Source organism: Epinephelus lanceolatus, chromosome 15 (assembly GCF_041903045.1).
Source record: "Epinephelus lanceolatus isolate andai-2023 chromosome 15, ASM4190304v1, whole genome shotgun sequence".
Lineage (NCBI taxonomy): Eukaryota > Metazoa > Chordata > Actinopteri > Perciformes > Serranidae > Epinephelus > Epinephelus lanceolatus.
Window position 1 is genome coordinate 36,961,933 of NC_135748.1, and position 25,256 is coordinate 36,987,188.

Sequence of the window (25,256 nt, forward strand, 5' to 3'; positions counted from 1 at the left end):
AATCACTTCTTCAGGAACTAACCCCGGTGGAAAAAACAACAATGCATCACTGAAAAACACCTACAGTACATTTGGTCCCTACAAAGCTGCTGGAAGCACAGTGACAGGTCACTAAAACAGCAACCTTTGTCTTTTACAGTAGTCTGCAGCTTCGCAGGCGTCTCGCCAAGGGGTTATGCCATCGATCATATCCCCCATCCCCTCCACCTGTTGACAAAGTCAGCTTGTATACTGTGTCACTTTGGAAACACTGATATGATAAATATGAAACGGATAGATGCCACATATTTGTAGTTTGCAGAAATGTACGATACCAATATTTTCTCCTGGCAACTGGATTATCTATCTTGTTTGTTAATTCTATAAAGAAACAAAAGTATAATGATGAAAATTCTTTGCTCTAAGGGGAGTTTTGTAGTTCCAGCACACAACTTCCCTTAAAACCAAAAATAGACATTCTGACATAGGAGAATGAGGTTGTAGTGTGTTGAGGACCGTCTTTATCATATGAGACTTGAGAAAAAACACAGGTGCTCTTGAAGAAAAGGGTCAGCACAAGGAAGAAAAAATGGAAATTAAACACTCATGCGTGGAGCAGGAACAAATGCATTTGAATTAATTGAAGAAAAAAAAAGGCTGCTTGACATTTTCACATGCTTCTAGGCTGCACAGCATCTGTGGACTACAATTTATTAATCAATTACTTATCAATATTTACAACCACAAACAAAATCAATTGCTGCAGAAACCCTTTATTGACTTCAGTAACATGTATAACTGCAGAATTAATCATTTATTAGACTAATAACGCATTGCAAAGTGAGACTCCAGAGTATTTTATAATTATTTAGTTATGTATTGATCTTTATTGACTATTGTCTCACCAGGGGGGGATTTTTCACAACCTGGCAACCCCAAAGTTGATCTCATTAATGCATTATAAAGCATTATTTAACGTTTGTTAACCTTTAATAACGCCATTAGTTATAAAGGCAGACTTGTAATATAATATCATTATTTATAAGAAAGTGGCACGTGTTCAAACTGTAGATAGAAAACACTAAATACATTTTTATAAAACATCAACAACAACAAAACCCTGATACTGTAACGAAACTTAAGGCCTGAATATATTTTCTGTACTTATTAAGCTGTTTATAAATATATTAATTGACCAAGTCCAAGTCTTATAAAAATGTCGTTTAATTTTATTCCTGACATAATTACACACATAAGCTACGACACAGACATTAAACATATCATATCATCATTATTTTGGAGGACCGAGCCCACAGCAGCAGACACGCATGCGTCCTGGCGCTCCGGTCAGGCAGCGGGATGCAGCGCCGCCGCCGTGGCTCAGTGCGCCCCGAGCAGCCAGAGCGCACGGTTACAATGAGCTTCTCCATCGGTCCGACTGAGAGCCAGCGTCAGTACCGACCACCGAGCAGCACACACACCGCCACAGACCCTGACCGACACCAGCTCCGCCCGCCCGCAGCAGGATGCCCGGGGGAAAGAGAGGGCTTGTGGCACCGCAGAACACTTTTCTGGAGAACATCGTCCGGCGTTCAAGTGGTGAGTCCGCGCGCCGGAGCGAGGCTTGTTTTGGGGGGTTTCGTTTCACCAGGAGGCTTGGACCCGGACTCTGCTGCTGGAATACACTGTGTTTTTTATTTTTATTTTCATACCAGTGCAACCACGGAGGTTTGGTGGAGGATAAAGGCACATAATCTCACTTTATACCTGCATTTATTCCGCAGTGATGGAGTTTCCCCCTCTCTGAGGCGACATGAGTGTGTCATACATCATAATAAGTAACCTTAGACTGATCTAAGTTACATGTTCAAGGGATTATTTCCACTGGGAGATACATGTGTTGCAGTTTTGAGGAAAACATGCTTGAATTTTGGGTCGTGTCGCCGGTTGTTTGCCTCAAGATGCTCCCCGGAGTCACTGTTACGCACCGTTTTAATCCCCTCCACATCAGCCTGTGTTCGACTTTTCGATCTTATATCATGTAAATTATGTCTCTAAATCATATGAGATTATTATGTTCGAATAAAAGCAGTGCTTCTGAGCAAACGCTGCGTTTTTAACTGAGGATTAAAAGTTTATTTTGCTCATTAACGCGCCGGGTTGTACTAATAAACATCGGCAGCGGCTCGGCCAGTAAACCAGGAGCCATCTGATCATTACCTGTCAGCTCTGCCTCTTTTTATTCATTTATTCATTTATTCATTCATTCATCTTCTAACCGCTTCATCCTCTTGAGGGTCGCGGGGGGGCTGGAGCCTATCCCAGCTGACATCGGGCGAGAGGCAGGGTACACCCTGGACAGGTCGCCAGACTATCACAGGGCTGACACATAGAGACAGACAACCATTCACGCTCACACGCCTCTTTTTAATACTATTATTATTTTTAGAAACGTGTCCCCACCTGGAGGGAGTCGCCTTTGAAATGTAATAAACCTCCTAAATGTGCGCTCCGTCATTATGTAATATTGTAGAGCTGCGTTTTGTTTATGGGACCAAACTAAGTGACAGGTTGTGAAGTAAAACGAGCGATCAGCTGGACTAAATGATAAATATCCTCTCAGTTATTCATCATTTTAATGTCTTCAGAATTACTCAGCTGCATTTTTGTTTTATCAGGACACAGCTCAGGGTTTTTTTTCCCTGTCTCCATCTGCGCTATAAAGTGCAGCGGACTTGGCACCGGCCTGAGAAACACGCGCCCTCTCCTCTGATTAGATTGATTTCTTTATCTTCCCAGAAAAGTCAGAGGAGTAATTGGCCGGAGTGGAAGCCAGGGTTGTGGATGGGGAGGGTGCGCGGGGTGTCTGTCTGTCATCGCGGTGTTTGCGCCTCAGGCAGAGCCATGGATTCCTTGAGGGAGAGTTTGGGCCCTAATTGGGGAGCCATTGGTTGTAGTTGATGGTTGGTGTGGTGTCTCTTTTTATCTTCTGCTCGAGAAGACAAAAAAGCAATTAGCTGGAATGATGTGAGGAGATTGTTCTGATGCTGCTGCCTTTAAGTTTGGGGAATCTCTGGGGCTAAAACTGTAACATGGACCACATCTGCAGGATCAGACATTTGTTGACCTGTCAGTGAATACCAGACACACGGCTGCAACTAATTATTGTTCTGATTTGTTCATAGTTTTACTATTTTCTGGCATTTATTATTCTATGTTACTTCATTACAACAACGATCTGTAGCCAATAAGCTGTCAGTGATCCAAATAGGTATACAGTACATAGAGACAGAGAGACCATAAAACCTTTCAAGCTGTGGTGCTCGGGGCTTTATGAGAGGCAATATCCACATATAGATATAATTATAATGGCCTTACAATTCTGACTACATGTTCAGGGTATCTAGAGACAAAAAAATGACATTAAACACACTAAAGTTTGGTTTTTAGTTTGACAAACTCAAAAGCCAGTTAATGACATATAAAATAAAGTTTTTGAGATCGTCCTTCTTTACAATAATCAGCACAAATATTTGATTAAAGTCAACAGCTATACTTCTTTTTAGAAAATGTAATGTTTTAGTGTAGTGTTCTGTATAGAGGAGCAAATAAAACATAACACAGTTTCAGAGTTAAAGGCAGGGCCGCAGCAAAAAATGAGCCATGGGCCCCCATTGGCCCCCTCTTCATAGTAATTTAATTAAACACAAATGTATTCAGGAATACATTTGTGTTTAATTAAATGTAAATGTATTCAGGAATATGCCCAATATATATATATATATATATATATATATATATATATATATATATATATATATATATATATATATATATATATATATATATATAGGTTATCCAAGACAGATCTGATCAATTCATTTAATATTTTTGCTTTGTCATGCACATGAATGAATGACTTTATTTCGAGCAAAACAAAAAATAAAAACAAAAACAAAACATCAACAGACATGCTCAAAAATTAGCAGGAAGTAGTGTACACCTATATAATCCTACCCTCCTCTCAGTACTTGTGTCTCATTTAAAAAAAGAAATTGTCAACAACTATCTCAAACTAATTTCTAACCATTAATAAAGACAAATAAACAACAGTCGTGGATATTAAATATACAAACCCCATCCCATCTAACTCATCAGCATCACCCCTCTTCCTCTGCATACCTCCTTAAAACATTGTGCCTGCACATGATACATTAAAGTACTCTGTAGATGTGCTTCCCTTAAACTCCTCATCTAACCCATTCCATAAATTACCACCATTTGTATATCAGTCGTATCATGTTGCCTTGAATTTTTGAACAAGACTTTGTTTTCCTCGCATGCCTCCACAGCAAACATATTGATTTATTGATTGACTGGGGACCAGGTTTAACAACAGCAAAACTATATCAAAACATCCATTTACAAACTCTCACACAGCTCGTGCAGTGTAATACAAGTCTCATTTATCTAGTCGTGTGCTCAGTGCTTCGCAAACACATGCATTTTTGCTAAAAAGCCTCTCACTGGCAAGGAGCACGCCACAATAACATGTCGTTTAAATGTTTAATTGTAATTCAGGTGGTGTTAGTTGTTGAGGAATGGTGGCAGAGGGATGTCTTCTGAGAGGTTGATCTGGGAGGATGTATTGGAGATCGGGCAGAGAGAGAGGGAGACCTAAGCTCATTACAGGCCCCAGACGGTTCCTAGAATGAGACATGGGAGAGGTATGCACCTGACTGAATAAGAAGAGATGAGGGGAGAAGGGAAGAGAGGATGAAGGGATGTTGGTAGGGATGAGGTAGGGAGGATGATGGATGAAGGGAAGGGAGGGTGGGTGACAAACAGAGGATCAGTTGACCAGGTATTAGTAGGCTTGGCAGGCAATCTGAGGTGTGGTTGAGGTGTGGCCCTGCTCCTGAACCTAAGTTAACAAATTTACATTACTAGAGTTGGGGTCTGGATTTGAAGCACAGATAGGTTTCTCTTTCACTTCAGCAAAAAAGCATATGTTTAGAAAGTACTGAGCATCCGACTGGATAAACCAGGCTTTGATTACGAGTTGTGTGAGAGTTTGTAAAACAATGTTTTGATATAGTTTTGCTGTTCTTAAACGTGGACCCTAATCAATTACTAAAAGTTCACCGGTTTCTGTGGAGGCATGCGAGAAAACAAAGTTGCCGTCATGAAGACTGTGGGTGAAGTATTCCTGTAATAGACTCTTCTCGTGGCGGACATCTTGCTTTGGCAAAGCAGGAAGAGCACAGGTAGAATGAATGACTTTAGTGATGGCTTACTGGGAGACTAAATGGAATGTGGCCTTTGTTAATATTGCTGCTTTCAGTGGTTGCTCATCTAGCGTTGTTTACAGGATTCAATGTAACTAAAAAAAATTGGTGTGGAACAAGGAATAAATAAATAAACACAAATAAATATTTAATAGAATAAAAATTCACGATTAAATTCAATAAAAAAACAAACAAAACATGAATGAAATCTAAACAGACTTATTAAAGTCGATCAGCGAGAGATCTTTTAATCTGCTGAGCATCGACTCTTCAGATCCTGTCTCTGATAATGCATCTAAATAACGTCATGAATCTGGAGCTTTACTTTCCAGTGTAATGCTTTTATTATATTATCTGTTCTTATTCATATGATCAGTATTTTGTGTAAATAATCTTGTAAACAGACTTTATTATGTGAGGAGACTGAGGTTTCCAGGTCTCTCCTATGTTTTCCTTTTTCCCTTGTTTCATTTGTGGGGTGCGTGACATAAGGGGCACAGGTTGTTAGCAGTTGTTGAGGATCATGCCCAGCTGATTAATCCCCCCACACCTGTGCACACCTGTGAAATGGGCGGAGCAGTTTCTGTTTAAACTCAATGTTGTAATTAATTAATTATTTAATTAATACTCTTGACGAAGTCCAGGAGGACCGAAGCATAGTTAAGTGGGATTTATAATTGTGCCTCAGCTCTAATACTGTAGCCTACGCCCTTGTGAGCATTTATACTTGTGCGGTGGTGTGTCTGTGTCAGTCTGCAGTTACACCTCCAAAACACTAGTCAACTGCAGGGTTTAATTGATTCAAACTCACATTAAACATGGCTTAAAAGCGACAATGTCAAACACAAGTACACAAATCAGCTTCACTATAACTCGCAGCATCCACAGACAAACACTTGTCTTTATCTGGACACATTTTCCCCACAAATACAACATGCTAACATTATTAGCACAAGCCTATGGCATTTTAAATTGTATAAATTAGCCTAGCAGCTAGCAGACATTTCCTCTACTCATATGAAGCCAGGGACAACAGCAACATTTAACAAAGGAAATGTTACAATATTAGGCTCCATTACAACTCACAAGGTTCACTGACAAAACAACTGTCTTATACTAAACACGTTTTCCAAACAAATACAACATGCTAACATTATTAGCACAAGCCTATGCCATTTTACATTGTATAAATTAGCCTAGCAGCCAACGATCTTTTCCTCTTCTCATATAAAACCAGGGACAACAGCAACATTTAACAAAGGTAACAGCACACAATTCAGCTCCATTACAGCTCACAAGATTCACTGTCAAAACAATTGTCTTATACTAAACACGTTTTCCAAACAAATACAACATGCTGACTTTATTAGCACAAGCCTATGGCATTTTACATTGTATAAATTAGCCTAGCGACAAACGGAGATTTCCTCTGCTCATATGAAGCCAGGATAAATCACACACAAGACTTAAAATGCTATTTTTGTGGAGGCTTTATTGTCTTCACAATTTATTGTTCCTTTTCTGTGAAATTAAAGTAAGTAAAAGTTTTGTTTCCACTGAGGGAAATGGCTTCAGCTTACAGAAATAGACATGAGGTCTGTGTCACCATGACATGCAGTTACATTTCTGGGAAGATGCACGTCAGGCAACAGCGTCAATTCCACGCAGAAGTATATATCTGGCTTTGCTAATAAACTGTGAAGCAGAACAAGAACAGCGTGCGGGATTTTCTGTCCAAACAATATTATTTTATCACACTACATATCAGTATCAGTGTTGGCTGGTAAGTAACAAGAAATTCCAGTTGAGAGATCCCAAAGATATGTTTGAGGTCATATAGACAGGGTTTTTAATTTGGGTTTAACTGTGCAAGAAAACATCACTTAATGCTTCTAAATGACCTTTCCCCTGACCATCGCTACCTCAGCCTGTAGATTGGTGGACAGAGAATAGCTTAAAGGACAGCCCAAGTGCTGCTTAACAGTAAGTTTGGTATAAAGAACCTTAATCATACTGACAGATCTCCTCCTGAAACCCATGTAATCCATACCCGAAGATAGATTCTGCCACTCATCTTTCTTTTTCAGTATTCAGTGACAGAAAAGGACAAAATGTAGCCTATATGACATGCAGTGATCTAAACAGTCTGCAACTAAGTAAGTGTAATTTTGATGAATTCAGTTTGAGTTTCACGGGTTAATGCAATCGGCAGTGGTTCCAGTCAGGGTCAGTGTTTCCTGTGGGTGTTTGGAGTGTGTCAGTGGGACTCATGACCTCGATGTTTTTAAAATCCTGGCATCTGTATACTGAGGTTTCTGTGATCACTGTAACAGAAAAACAAGCTGAAAAACCTGCATGTTTCCACACGTTTCCTCTGCATGAGCGCACTCTTTGTTTCACTTGAGTCTTTCATTTTGCCTGTGAATTAGATCTGAAATTAAAAGATCTCATGTAGAACAGAATTACAGAATTCCCTGACAATTGAATCAGCCGTTAACGCTTAATAATCTCATCAGTGGGTTTCAGTGGAGAGTTTGAGTCCCCTGATGGTCCGAACACTGTTTCAGACGCTACACTTCTCCAAGCAGCCTCTGTTGCTGACGGCCTTGAGGAGCCTCGGTTCGGCTAAGTAATTGGTTGTGATGAAAGAGGAGAGCAGGAAAGGGCAAGATGATTCTGGGTGTTGCATTCAGTCTTAGTCAGCTCTTTAATACTGGTGGGCACACAGGAGGCTGCAGCCGGCAGGTTTTTAGCCTTAAAACAAGAAGAGGATGAGTTTAAATAACTACAGTTCCTTTTTGTGCTGAAGAATCGCTGCAGTAATTGTTTGGAAAGAGACAGAGAAAACAGATGAGGCTCATATTGTTCTGGATTGTTCTGCGTTAAAGGTGTGACCCAGAGCTTACCCATAATGTACTGCAGTCTTGTGTGAGTTGTTCTGACCACTGAATCAGCAATATTTCAGGAATGAAATAGAGAAACAAACCTTCTCTTATCACCACTAGCTGGGCAGGAAATGTTAACTTTGTCCTGTGGGTGGTGCCAGAGGAAAGCTCATATTGTTGCCTTAATTTGAGGGGTTAATCCTCTGTATGGTGGCCATTTTAGGACATCTCATACTCAGCTTGTCAGGCTCAGACTCTGTCAGGTCTGGCTCAACCGTCTTAAGACTGAGCTGGACATTGTTAGATTCGAGGCAGAAACCTGATTCTCTGGGCTGCACGTAGCTGTTTGTTCTAATTTTCATTTAATCTGCAGAGCATAGAGTCGGCTATCCTTTAACATTGGCATGATATGTAGCCGGTCGCTTTTATAGTTTAACGGCGCTCGGCAGCATCAGGTGGAAACGCAGCGGGAAAAGAATGAAAGTTAAGGTAGCAGAAGTCCAAGTAGGGCGGGCGGGAGGGGTGGTGGATGGGCCCAGCAAACCTTGTGGTGGTTGTTGGAACCATCCACCACCCCTCCCGCCCGCCTGTCCCACTTGGACTCTTTGCCACCTTAACTTACACCGGTCAGCCAAAACATTAAAACCACTGACAGGTGAAGTGAACAACATTGATCATTTTGGTACAGTGCAATGTTCTGTTGGGAACCCTTGGGCTTTGACATTCATGTGGATGCCACCTGAGTACCACCAAGTACCTGCCCTCATGGCAACAGCACTCCCAGTAACTGTTGCCCCTCAGCAGGACAATGCACCATGCCACACCACAAAAACTGCTCATGAATAGCCTGAGGAACAGAAAAAAGAGCTCAAAGCGTCAACCTAACCTCCAAATTCCCCAGATCCCAATCTGATCAAACAACTGTGGGACATGCTGGTACCCCACCTCACAACCCACAGGACTCAAAAGATCTGATGCTAACACCCTGGTGCCAGACATTATAGGACACCACCAGAGATCCTGTGTCCATGCCTTGACAGGTCAGGGCCAAGTCCGGTCCAAGGAGCACCAACCGTCGATTGGGGATACCTCTGGGGAACCAGAAGGTCTCTCAAATGTTAGATCAGATTGGTATCTGGGGTATTTGAAGGCCAGGTCGATGCCTTGAGCTCTTTCTCCCATTCCTCAGGTCATTCCTGAGAAATTTTTTTGGTGTGGCATGGTGCATTGTCCTACTGGGGGGCCACTGCCATTGACAAGGGCTGTTGCCACAAGGGAGGGTACTTGGTCTGCAATTGCGTTCAGGTGGGTGGAGCACGTCAAGTACTCACTTTTTTTAGCTTTAACCGCCACAAAGCAAATTTGATTTACAAAACATGACCAGCAGATAAGTTTCTCTACATTTACTGACTGTAAACTGCAGTGAACTAAGTTTTCTTGCAGCAGTAAAAAAACAAAAACTTTTAAATGACTGGTGACATAAAGTCCAGTTGAAAATCAGTCTGAAAAAACTTTGCTTCTTTAAAAAAATCCAAATGATATTTAGGTGAAAATTGGTAAACCAGCCTCTTCCTCTGCTCTCTTTTTAGTGTCATTCTGTCAGCCTGTTGTTCCACCTTCATGCAGATAATTAACATTAAATAAAAGGTCACTGTAGAGGCTCAGAATATACTCGCTTGGTCTGAAATAACATGCAAGTTTTCCCTCTGTATTTATGTAGTCATTTGTTGATTGGAGTGAGTCTGACTGGTAAACAGAACCAGTTTATGTTTTATTAAAAATCAGATACCACCCAGTCAGTGAGGTTTTTCCCTGACTACAGCTGCAACATTTTTATTATCGTCACTTTTTTTTTTATATCATCAGAAGGCTGCCAAGTGAAATCAGTCAAGTGGTTTTACTCATGGGTCTGTAAAAAGCAAAGAGCTGCTGACACACCTTCAAGAATTAATGGGTGTGGGTTTCACTGTGGACATCTGAGTGTCCTTTCATAGTTTAAATGCTGTTTCACAGGTTTTATCCTCCTTGCTCTAAACATATGGTTTGGGGAACACTGCAGGCCTGTAATGTTTGTGGGCATGCACAAATCTGAAGAGTTGTTGCCGTGTCTTTTCATCCTGAGTTCTGTCTTTTATTAGCCAACAATTTTTTGGAAAAGAGGCACTTCTCTTACTGATGAATGATTACCTGCCAAAGTTACAAGTACAGTAGATCTGGCAGGTGTTGAAAGACTTTATTGGCAGCTTTAGCTCATTAAGTACAAATTGTAGGTGTCTCTCTGTATACTACTGACCATCTTCTAAAGCAGGTGATAGTTTTCTGACCTTTCAAGGAGCTGCTGGATCCAGTCTTTATCTGTCTGCTATAAAACAAAACGACTTGCAAGACTTGTGATACCGTAGGGAATCCATTACAGTGGACCATTTACAGTATGTAATCAATGTGCAGTAGTGTAACTGGTCCTCATGCAATGGTTCGTTTGATATCTAATGAAATAGTGCCAAATGAATTAGCACCCCTACCACTTTAGGTTTAAGAAAAGAAATATAGTTCGGTGTCATCACATTAAGTACTTAACATGAAGTTACGTACTTAATGTAAAGTTATGTACGTAATGTGAAGTTATGTAGTTTAGGCTTAGGAAAAGAAACATGGTTAGGTGTCATCACATTATATATATATTATAAGTTTAAGTTATGTACTTAACATAGGGTTACGTAAATTAGACAGTAAATTTATGTTGGTTACGTTTAAATTTATGTTGGTTAGGTTTTTGGAAAAGATTCATGGTTGGATGTCACCGCATTACGTACTTAACATGAAGTTACATACTTAATGTAAAGTTATGTACTTGGTGGGAAGATAAGTAGTTTAGGTTTAAGAAAGAAACATGGTTGGATGTTGTCACGTTAAGTACTTAGCGCAAAGTTATATAGGTTAGGTTTAGGAAAAGAAACATAGTTGGGTGTTGTCACGTTAGGTACTTAACATAAAGTTACATACTTAATGTAAAGTTACGTACTTAGTGGGAAGATAAGTAGTTTAGGTTTAAGAAAGAAACATGGTTGGGTGTTGTCACGTCAAGTACTCAAAGTTACGTAGGTTAGGTTTAGGAAAAGAAAGATGGTTTGATGTCGTCACATTAAATACTTAACGTAAAATGTACTTAACATAGGGTTATGTAAGTTAGGTAAAGCACACCAAATTCACTTCTGTTCGGTTTAGGAAAAGATTCATGGTTAGGTGTCGTCACGTTACATACTTAACATGAGGTTACGTAGGTTAGGTTTAGGAAAACAAATTTATGTTGGTTAGGCTCAGGAAAAGAGACATGGTTGGATGACATTACATTACGAACATAGTGTAAAGTTACATACTTAATTTAAGGATACATAAGTTAGGTTTAGTGCAATAATCAAAGTTACATACTCAATGTAAAGTACGTAGGTTAGGTTTGCGAAAAGATTCAAGAAAGATGGTCCAGAGACACAATCAGACAGTCAGACAGGTTTTAAACAAATTCCCAGGTTAATCAAACTTATTTAGAAGAGAAAACAAAGATAAGAGAGTCAAATTATTTCCCAAAATGTTTGCTGTAAAACATCCATCACAGTTTATGGACCGATGTCATGCTTTAACTTTGACCCACTGCAGTGAACATAGCTGTATTTATTTCATTTATCTAACAGGGACCGTGCACAGCTTCTTAACTGCACCAGATTTGGCTATAAGCTAATTTCCATCTGTAGTCCCTATTGGGCCTGTATGTATGCACACAGTTTTCCTGTGCAACAAGTGTGCTCACTACTTGTGCAGCAACATCCTTGTGTTGCAACAAAAACAAGACCCCAGTTGAACTAAACTGGAACTTTCCCTTGATTAATCAGTATAAAGATGATTTTCATGCATTTAAAAACATATGACATGCAAGTGGGGGATGGTTTACAGCACTGCAACGTCTGGTCTAAGCAGTTTGTAGTTAACAGTTAAACAGTTAAAACCACCTCTGCTGTTCTCCCTGGTGACCGGGGATATATTCTGTATTGCCATGCAGAATATCTCAAATGAATAATTAATATCTATGTGATTATAAAAGAGCTGCTGGTGGTATTTTTCCACTGCAGATGTTTCTCCAGTGTGGCGTTAACCAGGCTGCTGATCTGTATTTACACTCTACCGCAGCTGCTAGTGTGCTTGTTAAGTTTTAACAAGGGGGTTGATGGGCAGGAAAATTATGGGGTGTCGATAATTTTTTGCTAATAAGGAGATGCCTACTATCTCCTTCACCCTCACACTCTCCTGCCCCTCAGCAGGAGCCTGCAGACTGATCTGCTGCATGAATTCATCATCAGCTGGTCAAGGATCTGGTTAGTTTGTCTTGTTTTAGACCGGACAACTGGTCCATACCTTTAACTGTATTGTGTATCCAAAATTCAATAAATTACCACATGGGAAAAAAGACATGTAAAATGATGGTGCTTTTACCTCATCATCCAAACACAGATACAGTAACATATAAACATTTATGAGAACAAGAGGAAATATAATGCCAGGGAATAAAAGCATAAAATTACCCAACAAATAGCCTTCATGATAAATAATTAAATAGGAGGATAATGCAGGCGGCTATTTACATTCCAGAAATACATTAACATGTGCATTAAGATGTACATTCAAGTAATTTCTGTCAGTAGCTGAAATTACCAGCTGTCTTATTGTGTGGCTTAACTAAAGAGTGTGAATATAGTTTAATATAATTTTAAAAGTGAGTAAAGTGGGGGAAGTTTTTACCCCCCAATTCTTCTCCGATCTGTGTGAAATTATTGGGAAATATGTCCATTAGTGTCAGATGCAGTTATTACAGTCAGAGCCTATTAGAAGCAGTTAAATGCAAATAAAAGAAAAATTTCAACTCAAGGTCTCCTTACTATCTCAAATAGCTTTCAACTATATCACATAGTTTTCACTGGGTGATAGCTGAATGATGAATCTGTTTTAATGCCAGCTCAGTAGTTGTTACAATTTTGTGTCACACATGTCAACCTATAAATTCAGTATAAATGTTAACTCATGACTTTGGAAGTATAGAGCCACAAAACAATCCAGCCTCAAGACACACTTAACAGTTTTTTCTGGAGCTTTCAACCATATTAACACTTGACTGTTTTCTCAAACTAGGCCAAGCTCAAGAGTGAACTTTTATGGTTACATTAATCGTTTTGTTTAAGGCTGGGCAATACGGTAAATGGTAAATGGGAATCGAATGGCCAATCTTCAGATTATATTAGTGGACAACCTGCTCTACCATCTGAGCCACAGCCGGAGAAAATTAAATAGCACACTAGCTTTGACCAAATACCTCAATATCGATATTGCAACAGATTTATGGGATTGAGTATTTATGCTTTCCACAAAATATTGAGACAGTGAGATTTTTGAAAAATAGTCATCATTGATGTGTAGGGATGCACAAATAATATCGTCACATCGTCAGTATCGGCCGATATTGGCTTTGATATGAACTATTAAAATCGGCCAACATGCTTTATCTTAATTTGCACAATGAATGAATATTACATACATTGACAAGTATTGTACTTCATGTCTCTGAGTAGGCATGTATAAAATGATGTTAATTCCACTACAGAAGAGACTTGATGATTACTAAGATTTGGGGGAGAAAAAAGTGGATTTATTGATATCGGTTATTTGTCAAATAAGTTGTTCTGTATAGACATATTGGATATCAACAAAAAATCCAATATTTTGCATCCCTAGTACTGTGGATATAATGACTAAGTGGATAGAGGGAAAAAATAGAACAGCTAAAACAATCTTGTAAATTCAGAAAATTACATAATTTTACTGTAATACAGCCTTTTAAACCAGGAAAAGACAACACTTACGATATTATGATATGTCATTGATTTATTGCCCAGCCCTAGTTGTGTTCAAATTTTAGTATCCAGCAGAACAGTGGTGGAATCTACATTTAGTCAAGTAGACTGCTGTTGTACTTAAGTGCAAATGTAAGGTAGGCCCTACTACTACTACCAACTAGGCAGGTGATGAGCAGCAGATGTGTGATGTGGGGATCAAACAGTTTTTTGACCATGTTAAGTGTGGCAGCATGAAGAGTTTGTAGCATTTTGAAATTGAAATTGATGAATGGAAACGTACCTTTGACAGGCACTGAACTGTTGAATGGACACTTACCTGAGATGAGTAATGGACATGCAATGTTTTACCTGTGTGAAGGTGAGCATGAGTCAAAACAAATGGGTTACCGCACTCAAAAGAAAATTGGACATGGGTTTACTGTTGTTGCCCAGAACACGTGTCCGAACAAGTCAGAGGCCTTAAACGTAATGTTTTCTAATTGAAAGACTCTACAGCAAATATCGTAGCTAGCCTACTCCATTACATTTATCTGACAACATTAGGTAGGCTAACAGTTGCTTTATACTACTTTTTATTATTCAGCTTATTCTGTAGACCATAAATCAACTAACAAGTGATGATGTAGCATATTAAGCTATGTGGCAGTAAAGTAGTTGAAATTAGCCCCACCTTTACAGACTGGAACATTTAGGCTAAACATGAAGCATCAATAATTATAATACAATGATATGATTCTGAAATATGCCATTCTGCATAATGAGTGGCCCACTGTTAGCTCTTGTACTTTAAGTAGCCTATATTTTGATGCTAATACTTTGTACTTTTACCTAACTAAAGTCTGAATACGTCAACCGTCGTCGAGGTCAGTCGAGGAAGTAGATATCATTTTGTGTCAGAATAAAACTCCAGAAATGTCTTTGAACTTTTCACGAAGAAAATGTGAAACAAACCCTCTATAAAACAAAGACATTAGCTCACAGAAGCTAATGCTAACATAAGCTAGCAAGCCGAGGGGCGGAGCTTCCGCTATAAGAGGGCGGGGCTTTAAGCAGGCTGTAAGAAACATGGCTGACACTGCAGGTAGAGCCAGTGAGTGGCTGTGTGTGAGAAGAAAGGTGACTGGTGGATTACAGTAAGTAAAGCCGGACCTGGTGGTGTTAAAGCAGCGGTGGCTTGTTTGTTGTTGCTCTTTCAGAAGCAGTGTTGATTAGCATGCTAGCTAACAGCTTTGTGTGGCCTGGCTGCTTTGTAGCTACAGTATGAGAGGTTATTTAGTGTCCCCATTTGCTGTTAGAGGTGGTTTTTCTTTAATAAGTAGCAGAGGGATGCTTTTTGTCACATATAATGACATGTAACACTGAAGACTGGTTAGCACAGGTTTTAGTTTTGTCTTAGGCAAACAATGTTTGCTAGCTTTTGCTTTGGAGGGAAGTGCTTTGTGTGTAGCCACAGGTAAAAAGCACACCTGTTATTGAGTAGGCCCAACAGACTTACCTGCACTTATACACTTTTCTTTGTTCTTTAGTAGCTCTTTATAGTTTAATGACTGAGCAGGCTGTTGAAGCTAAGCAAAAAGGTGGATATGGGGCCTGTTCAGTGTTAAGTAAACTTTATTTAGGCTATATATGCTAGCACAGTGGTTCCTAACTGGTGGGTTGCGGTCCAAAAATGGGTCTAATGTAAAGTAGGGATGCACGATATTGGATTTTTTTATTTTTTTTTGATGATATCCAATATAACAACTCATTTGGCTGATAACCGATACTGATGTTGTTATATCCACTCTTTCCCCTACCTAATTTTAGTGATCATCAAGTCTCATCTGTAGTGGAATTAGCATCATATTATACATGCATGCTTTTATTGTGACGGCCCACCAGCAGATGGAGACATGAAATACAATACTTTTCAATATATGTAATATTAATTCATTGTGCAAAATAAGAAAAAGCATGTTGGCCGAATCAGTTCATTTTAAAGCCAATATCAGCCGATACCATTGTGTACCGATTTTATCGCGCATCCTTAATGTAGAGTAAAGTAAAAGTAGTAGGCCTATATAATTATACACATACAGCATATCCATATACATATGTGTATAGACACATTAGACACAAATAACTAGAGCAAATGAATACTCTTTGAACACAATAAAAAAAAATAAAAAGAATAGACAGGAGAGCAGTTTTTAGTCTGCTTTTAAATAATGTGAATATTGGAGCACATCTAATACAATCTGGCAACATATCCCAGCAGCTGGGTACATAAAAGCCAAACGCAGCTTCACCAAACCTTTGATTTAACCCTCAAAACAACTAGAAGGCCTGAGCCAGAAGAGAGGAGCTCTGATTCTGGTTCAAACTGAATAAATTAGAGATATCAGCTCTCTGATTTGGGAAACGGTAACACTGAGAGGAAGTGCGGATGTTTAAGTTAGGTGTCTGATGGTTTCAATGAAGGCAGGGCCTGATATCCACTGCTCAGTCCAGTAATACGACAGGACATTATCTGATTCTAATCCAAGCTTTGGCACAAGATTATCATTCATATTAACATGAAATTTGAAATATCCTTAAGTCCTCAGTTACTCACACTGAAAGAAAGTGATTAATTCATCAGTGTGGTTTCACTGGACTGGACTGTTTAATAATTTACAAGCTGTATCAGTGACTCTCCAGCTCTAATAAGAATATTATCTGAGCACTTACAAGGTTTAACTTGAGAGGGTTTAGAGGAGGTTTAAAGAACCAAATAAGCCTCTGGCACTCAGGTAAAAAAGAATTACAATTGGGGTTGAAGAATCCTAAATGTTCAACCACTTTCAGCTGAAAATCCAGATAAGCATTTGGCTGGCATGAAAAAGGAGAGCAGAAAGGTCGAGATGATTCAAACTGACTCTAGAAGCAAGTCTTACTCAGCACTTCAGAGCCAAAGGGCACGCAGTAGGTTGCAGCTATATCTATATCTATTTTGCTATAAAACTCACGGTTTGTACTTTGAAAGAGTTACTGCTGTAATCTGTCCTGCTCTCCACATAGACTGTTTCCACCTTTTGACTCCAAAGAGTTTTTCTAAAGTTACGAACATTTAGGCTTGTTACACCAGCAACAAACCCAAATGATAGGTTGCTCAAACAGAGATTCATTTAAATTTGAGATTAGATTTATTTGTTGTTCAACTAAGTTTGTTTAAAATGATCAAACCAGATGTAGATGTAATACCATCTGTGTTGCACAGTTTAAAAACCACATCCAGTCCAACACATTCTCACTCCGACCTTGTCACATATCAATGTTTGGTCGTGGACTTTCCATGTCCAGATATGACGTGAAAGGTACCCGGGCTGTGTTGGATGTTGACACTCTGGGATGCCATGTCATGCATTGTTTTCTTTCAAAAAGCACTACTGTTTTTGCAGGAAATTTTTTTCCAATGTTCAATGTTTTTAACATTGTTAAAATGTCCGTATGGTGTTTTTATTGATGCTTTTTATTTGCTACAAGACATGAGCGAAACTAGCAGTCAACGTCATGGCTTAGCTTTTTCGCCTACCACCGTGTGTACCACCGACAAGACCTTTTTACACAGATATCTCGCAATACTGCCACGACGAAGACCCTTCATTATGCCAGCTTTGCTTTTTTACATAGAACCAAACAACGGCAGCATAATGGTTCCCAAGTGTTTGACTTAAGATAGCATGCAGACCTGTTCCACATGCTAAAGAGGCGTGACGTGTAACACAGCAGTGTTTGAGTCAGACAGCTCTTTCTAACCAATAACAAGGGCCTTAATGACCAATTATTGTCCCTGTTATATGGCACTGATCTGGTCGCCTGCTCAGATAGTAAGAAGCTCCCAGACCTCAGTGTCTCGGCAATTTGTGGCCATTTTCACTTGCTGTTCTTCTTGTTTGAGTTAGCTGCTAACTGCCTCTAGCTGCTTTTCAAATCTTCCAGTGGTGCGCTGTACACATAACACATCATGCTACAACTGTCTCGTCCTGCTGGCTCACACTTTTTTTTTTACACAGACAGTGATTCATTGCGGTTACTATCCCAGCAGTGGGTTTAAAGGCAAGATAAATTTGTCTCCCCATTTTGTGATGGTACTGTTGATACAGAACAGTCAAGTGGAAAAACGGCGCAACATTCCCACCTTTTAACAGTCAGTGTAAAAACGGCTACAGTTTGAAAAACATGTAATAAACCTTAGATACCAAACCCATCAACCCACCAACCCCTCAACTTGCGAAACGAGGGAAATCAGAGAACAAAGCCATGTAGTATCTGTGTTAAGTTTTATTTTCACTTTCATTTCAGCTTGTTAGAGCTGGGGTGGCACGGTGGTGCAGTGGTTAGCATTGACGCATCACAACAAGAGGGTTCCTGGTTTGAACTAAGGGTGGGGGAGCCCTTCTGTGTGGAGTTTGCATGTTCTCCCCATGTCAGTGTGGGTTTCCTCCAGGTGCTCCAGCTTCCTCCCACAGTCCAAAGACATGCAGGTTAATTGGTAACTCTAAATTGTCCGTAGGTGAGAATGTGAGTGTGAATGGTTGTCTGTCTCTATGTGTCAGCCCTATGATAGTCGGCCCCGGCGACCCCCAACAGGCTACAAAAAATGAATTGATGAATTGTCACAGCTGGTGATTGAGAACAAGGTTTATCTGACATAAGCAACACATTATCTGTTTGATCTTGTAGTCTTGTGTATATAACTCATGTTATATCCTACAAGCAGTAGTTTGTATCTTTGATGAGATGAGTGAAGCTGAGCAGGTACGCTTAAGCTGCAGGCGAGCAGCTGAGGGGCAGCGCTAATTTGCAAATTCATAAATATGTACATAACAAATGAGTCAAAGGTGTAGCGTTACATCTAAGCCTTTATTAGGCATACAGTGAATTTTCATGAGAACAAAATTATGTAATTCTGATGAACAGAGATGAGTTTTAGGGTTTTAATCAATGCCTGGAGAAGAACTTTAAATTAAATCTGGGATTAGTACAAGTCAGTTTAATGAATTAAATCAAAATTGAATGTTAATTCAGGAAACAATATTCTATAGGAGAGGATAAATGAGACCCAAATCGACATTGAAACACGTCAACCCCCAGTAAAGATCTGATTTAAAAGTTTTGAGCTATAGATGTTCACAGGAATTCCTGAGTTTTTTATCCCCTTCCTGTCGAGAGAAAACCACATACCTCCAGATGTGTTGATAATCCAAAAACATCAGATAGAATATTGAAACACTGACAGGGAACATTTTACTGCACAGTGACTGTTTTTATACATTTAGCTGACAATACTTACATACTTTTACACACATGAACTCTTGAACACTTCTTCCACCACCACTGTCTAGACCAGTCTAACATGCAGCTGTACAGTCTCCTCCAGAGGTTATGACACTTTGCAGCCTTTTATCTGTTTATCATATTTGATGCTGATGTTTTCTCCGTCCTGTCCATCTCTCAGAGACCAGCTTCCTCCTGGGAAACGCCCAGATCGTGGAGTGGCCTGTAGTTTACAGCAATGACGGATTCTGCAAACTGTCTGGCTTCCACAGGGCTGAGGTTATGCAGAAGAGCAGCACATGCAGGTGAAATTCATGCTTATATTTTGTATTATAATTGATCATTTAATCATGTGAAATGTGCACCATTATTGTTGTTTAAAGCTATGGTCTACGTTTAGAAAGATTGATCATTATTATTAACATCATTTAGATGGTGGTTATGGCCCAATAGTGCTAGCTACACAATGTGAAGAGCAAAAGGAACCAAAAAAATCCATTCTCTCTGGTGGCTGCAGGCCTGCAAAGAAATTGACCAATCATAGCCATCCGGTCCTCATGGGAGGTACTCCTTGCTCAAATTTGCGCTCTCTCTCTCTCTTACCCTCCATCCAATCCCCTTGCTCCATTTTGACACTCCTCTGCTCCTCGTCCCGCCTCGTCCCAACCCCCCTCCGCATTTGAAAGTACGAGCGGTTTGTAAGGCCCTCGGGATGGGCGTGCTGCAGTTTGTCTACAATGGTTGCTAAGCTACTAAGAGCAATGCGGACGTTAGCATCTGGTGGTATGTAGACAGCTGAGAAGGTGACAACACTCTGTTCCCGGGGAAGGTAGAATGGTCTGCAGGACATTGAGAGAGCCTCAAGGTCTGAACAACAATGGTGAGCAATGATCCTGCTGTTGTTAGACCAGAGCCCCCCTCCTTTCCTCTTACCGGACTCGATGTTTCTGTCCTGCCGGTGGCTAGTGCAGCCTGCTAGCTGCACCGCAGCATCAGGTATGAGCGTGTGAAGCCATCTTACCGTTATGATCATAATCCCACAGGTCTGTACGTAGCGGTTAGAGGCAATCAATAGCTCCAGTTCGTCCATTTTGTTCGAAATAGATCTGGCGTTTCTCAGGAAGCTGCTCGGCAGTGACGGAGTGTGAGGGTACTTCTTTAGCCTAGCCAATATCCCTGAGTGCCTTCGTTCCCTTCGGCGTCTGCGTCGCTTACTCAGGCAGCAGATCCACAGTGACTCCGCAGGTCTGCCGATGGTGTCCGGGATGTTGTGTACCCTTTGAAAGTCTCTCGTGATGTCAACCTTGCACTTCCAGCTGATGTCGATAATGTCCTGCCGACTATACACAAAATCTGCTCGACATGAGCAGAAAAACGCGGACAAAACTACATATACGAGAAAGTTAAGAGCTGCTGCGCTCTCGCGCGCCGCAGTGTTCTGTCTCCTCAGTTCTTTTGATCGATGGAGAAGGCTCCGGCAAGATCTGGGCCTGAAAAGTGATGCTGAAACAGCGGAGTTTTTGTTGAACAGGTAATATTTAGTTTTTATTGTGGATGCTGTGACATAGATAACTGTATGCTATATGTAACTGTATGTTGCTATGTGGGGGGGGGGGTGCTTTTTTCAAATCTTTCTCATCGTCTTTATAAACGTAGACCATAGCTTTAAGTTTTGTTGCTTGCACTCAAAGCTTCACTAAGTACGCTGTCATTTCATGTGTGTAATTCCTTTACATTTGCATACACTCTCCTACTGGATGTATAGTAAGCGTATGTATTATTTAACCCCTGGGTTTATGTGTTTTTAATGGTTTAATGCTTCATTTAAAGCGGAACTAATAAAAACCAATATATTTTTTCACAGCAGCAGCTTCTTTATGAGATAAAACCACACCATGAGTCATTGTTTTTAAAACTAAAACCGTGTCCTTTTTAAAGTGCTCCATTTATCTTGCAAAAATCACTGAATATATCCTATTTATTCAGTTTCATCCATTATTTAAGGGCTGCGTGAGGGCGAGGGAGAGGGAAAGAGAGTGAAAAGATCAGAAAGTGACAATCTTTTGTACCTTCCTGCTTCTGCCAGTGATCATTAAAGCCGCTCAGCGCTGCTCTGGAGAGCTGTTTACATGATCCTAACTCCGTTTGCTGCTTGATGTGATTGCTGCTCCTATATCATGCAAGGAAAGTGTGAAGCTCAGCAGAGTCACACTATAGAGGAAAAAAAAGCATCTGGAGTTTCCACTTGGTCTAAGGGAGAGAGGCAGAGGCAGAGATGGCACACCACTCAGTGAGAGTCTGAAATGAATCCAATTTCAAGCTGCCGGGGGAGCTCTGCCCAGTCCAGCTTGAGGACGGTGTCTTGCTTGCCTGTCAGTCAGGACGTTTTAAAATTTGACTCCAAAGGACGACTCCTCTCCTCAGGCGCCTCTCAGATCTGACCGGGGGTGATGGCCTTGACTAGCCGGCGGCTAAAAAGCCTCTCCTCAGACACCGAGCTAAGTGAGAACAGGGACACTGGGATTTATCCGTCCACTCCCTGCTGCTCTGGGCTGAGGAGGACACTGAGACCGACAATCCACTCAGACGTGACACTCAAAGGACAGAGGAGCCCACTGAGAGCTTGAACTTACAGGCTGCTGCCAAGGTGATGGAAAACGGGGGCTTAATAATGGAGTCCAACTTCATTTTTGGGGAGTTATTTTTGATCTTTTGACTCCAGTACAATTGTGAGACTTCTGTGACACTGGTGCAGACGTATCAGTGATTCACATAATAAAACTGGGGTTAGAGCAGGTCACATGCACTGTGGTGTAAAGAGACAAGTGAGTGCTATAAACTGGTGGCTGCCAATTTTTGTCAGGACCCTCTAATGGGTCACAGGTGAGCAGCAACCTATGAGGCTGCAGTGAAGCTAAAAACTACAGTTCATTGAATGGCCACTTGAGGCTGACTCGCAGAGAGAGTCAAAGCCCATGTTAAAATGTCCAACTTTACAGCAGAAATAAAAAAATTGCAGCCTGGTACAGCAATGCTTTTGGTCCCTAAAGCATTGCTGCTAAATTCACACCCCATCCATGACAACTGTCATGGATGGGGTGTGAATTTGGGGTGTGAATTTGTATATAAATCACTAATTTAAATTTAATTAAGGCATAAAGTTATGCTTAATTAAGGACCATGGAGGGGACAGTAGTGACGATCTGATGATGTATGAAGTGTGAAAAAACAGTACAAAAGACTGGACCAAAGAAACAAGTGCATAACATGGCACCATTCCTGTCACATTGTGGTTGATCTCAACCTCTGCTCAGAAGGTGAGGAGCTCCCGGACCTCCCCGATATGAAGACATTTTCAACTGCTCTTCCTCTTTGAGTTAGCTGCTAACTGCTGCTAGCTGCTTTTTAAATCTCCTGGTGGTGGGTTTCACACTTAAAACAAATAAGTCAGCACACCAAGTAGCTCCTGTTTCGAAGGATTTTAATGCAGAGTGGCGTTTCAAGCCACGTACCTCAACCTCAGACTTCTAATATGTGATAGAAAGTTGCCATCTTAAAAATATGGAGGCAGCACTATGGGTATTTTAGAAGGCAACTTTTTGTAGCAGAAGTCTGAGGTAGAGCTGTGTGGCTTGAAATGTCATTCTGCGTCAAAATTCTTCTGTTTTCTTTCTGTTTAATTGTTTATTCATCTGTGCATTTTTTTCTATTATTATCTGACTATTTATTTGTCTGCATGGTGTTGTTTTGTCAGTTACAAAAAAGGGTACTTTGCAAGTGGCTTTGCACCTGATGATTTCTTTTTCTGAATTTAAATAAAAAGGAAAAATTACATTAATCCCTCTAAATGGGAGCTACTTGGTGTCCGGACTTATTTGTATTAAGTATGAAACCCACCGCCAGGAGATTTTAAAATTTAAAAAGCAGGAAGTAGCAGTTATCAGCTAACTCAAAGAGAAAGAGGCCTCTTTGGCTTGCTGGTCACTTCTGGCTCCAAAAATCCAAAATAGGGACGGCAGAAATGCCTAATTTGAGGTTTCAAAATGGAAGTCCACAATCCAGTGGGTGACATCGCATGTCCATTATTTTTATACAATCTACGGTCACAGGTTGAATCTGAGATGTCACTAGATGATTAAAGTGATAGGAAAGAAGAAAAAAACAAGTGACATATTTGGTAGTTTCACCACTTTGAGCCTTGAAACAATCCAAGAAGTTCTGAAGCAAAACTCAGTCTTTAGTAGAACTGCTCATGATTCATAGACGACCTGTGATGAGGGACCACTGCTGCTGTTTATAGGCATTAGCTGTAATTCATTAAAGCTGAGCCCTCTTGCTCTGTTAGTGTCCCAAAATCCCCAAATTTCCTTTCAAATTACTGTTAATATACTGAAATTTAATTATGCAATGAAACTTTAGGTAAAAGTTCAAGCAGGAAATACAATTATCATTCTTGTTTTATCATCTCTGGAGCTCCACTGGGTTCCCTCTCAGATCATGAGCATCTCAGCTAAAGGATATTTAAGCTACCTTACCCATTTCTTCTCTCCGCTGTAATTGCAGTCTGTGCTGCTATAAATCGATCTACTAATCAACAGAGTTAATGCAAAGGTCTCTTTAGGCGAGGCAGCTTTATTTGTGTAGCACATTTCATACACCAGGGCAGTTCAGTGTGCTTCACGGAGAAATAAAAATACAGCAATGGTAAAAGTGTTATAATTACAAAAGTGCAAAAGTACCACCAAGCAATTAAAGAGAAACAAAGTTTAAAATGCAGGTTGAATCAAGTGAAAATAAAGAGACAAAAGAGCACAGCAAATAGTCTTACATTTACAGTAGATACATGATTAAATTAAATTAAAAACGATTGAATTAAGCATTCTTTCACAATTGAAGCTGGCAAAAACAACTCCATTATGGAGGTTCATATACAATTTTTATTTTAAATGTCCCATGTTCAGGAAATAGTTGTTTAATACATTTTTATTTAAAGTTCTCAGTAGAGTTGGGCACTGAACCGAGCAAATTACCCAGTACTGATTCATGTTGGTGCAGTGGTTAGCACTGTGGCCTCACAGCAACAGGGTTCCTGGTGGGTGGGGTGTCCAAACCCCTGGTGTTGGGGAGCCCCTCTGTGCTGAGTTTTCATGCGCTTCCTGTCTCAGCGTGGGTTTCCTCCAGATGCTCCAGCTTCCTCCCACAGTCCAAAGACATGCAGGTTAATTGGTGACTCTAAATTGTCCGTAGGTGTGAATGTGAGTGTGAATGGTTGTCTGTCTCTATGTGTCAGCCCTGTGATAGTCTGGTAACCTGTCCAGGGTGAACCCTGCCTCTCACCCAGTGTCAGCTGGGATAGGCTCCAGCTTCCCCATAACTCCTAACAGGATAAGTGGTTACAGAAAATGAATGAATGATTGATTCACGTTAAATCAGTTGGTGCCAAATGTCTGTACCTGTGAGCACTTCTCGGTGAGAACGCTGGGTTTTGACAGGAGGTGGAAGTGAGGCGAAGTGCCCTGAAGCCAGCAACAGAGCTCTGAGGCCTGCAACAGAGCTTCGCATAGCTGCCGGATTCAACTTCAGACATTAGACAATAGCGCTGTAAAGCAGGGAAGCCAGCCTGTGAGCTCTGCAGCCACTCCTACGACTCCCAAGCGTGCCAAAACAATCGCTGCAGCACTGATCTGTCGTGGTAGTTTCAGCATGTGGTTCATTTTCTTTTCTATATTCTTTTAGCAATAGCCTACTATCACTGCTAGTCAGGCAGACACACACACACACACACACACACACAAATAGAGACAGAAGATTAGCTCTATGTGTAATTAGAAAAGAGCAAAGGAGCAGAGCTGCTTTTATTATTTGCTACACCATCCCTTCAGCTTAATCAAAAATAACGTTCTTGT

At 40.4% G+C, this 25,256-nt stretch overlaps 1 protein-coding gene across 1 annotated transcript in view; it reads left to right on the top strand.

Annotated features, from left to right (window-relative positions):
• The first annotated feature begins 1,376 nt into the window (after positions 1-1,376).
• Positions 1,377-25,256, top strand: part of kcnh5b (potassium voltage-gated channel, subfamily H (eag-related), member 5b) — a 250,314-nt gene continuing 226,434 nt past the window's right edge. Inside the window, exons 1-2 of the mRNA XM_033641955.2 lie at positions 1,377-1,578; positions 19,532-19,655. Of these exons, the coding sequence (XP_033497846.1) occupies positions 1,506-1,578; positions 19,532-19,655 (197 nt within the window). The 5' untranslated portion in view covers positions 1,377-1,505. The remainder of the gene's footprint in view (positions 1,579-19,531; positions 19,656-25,256) is intronic.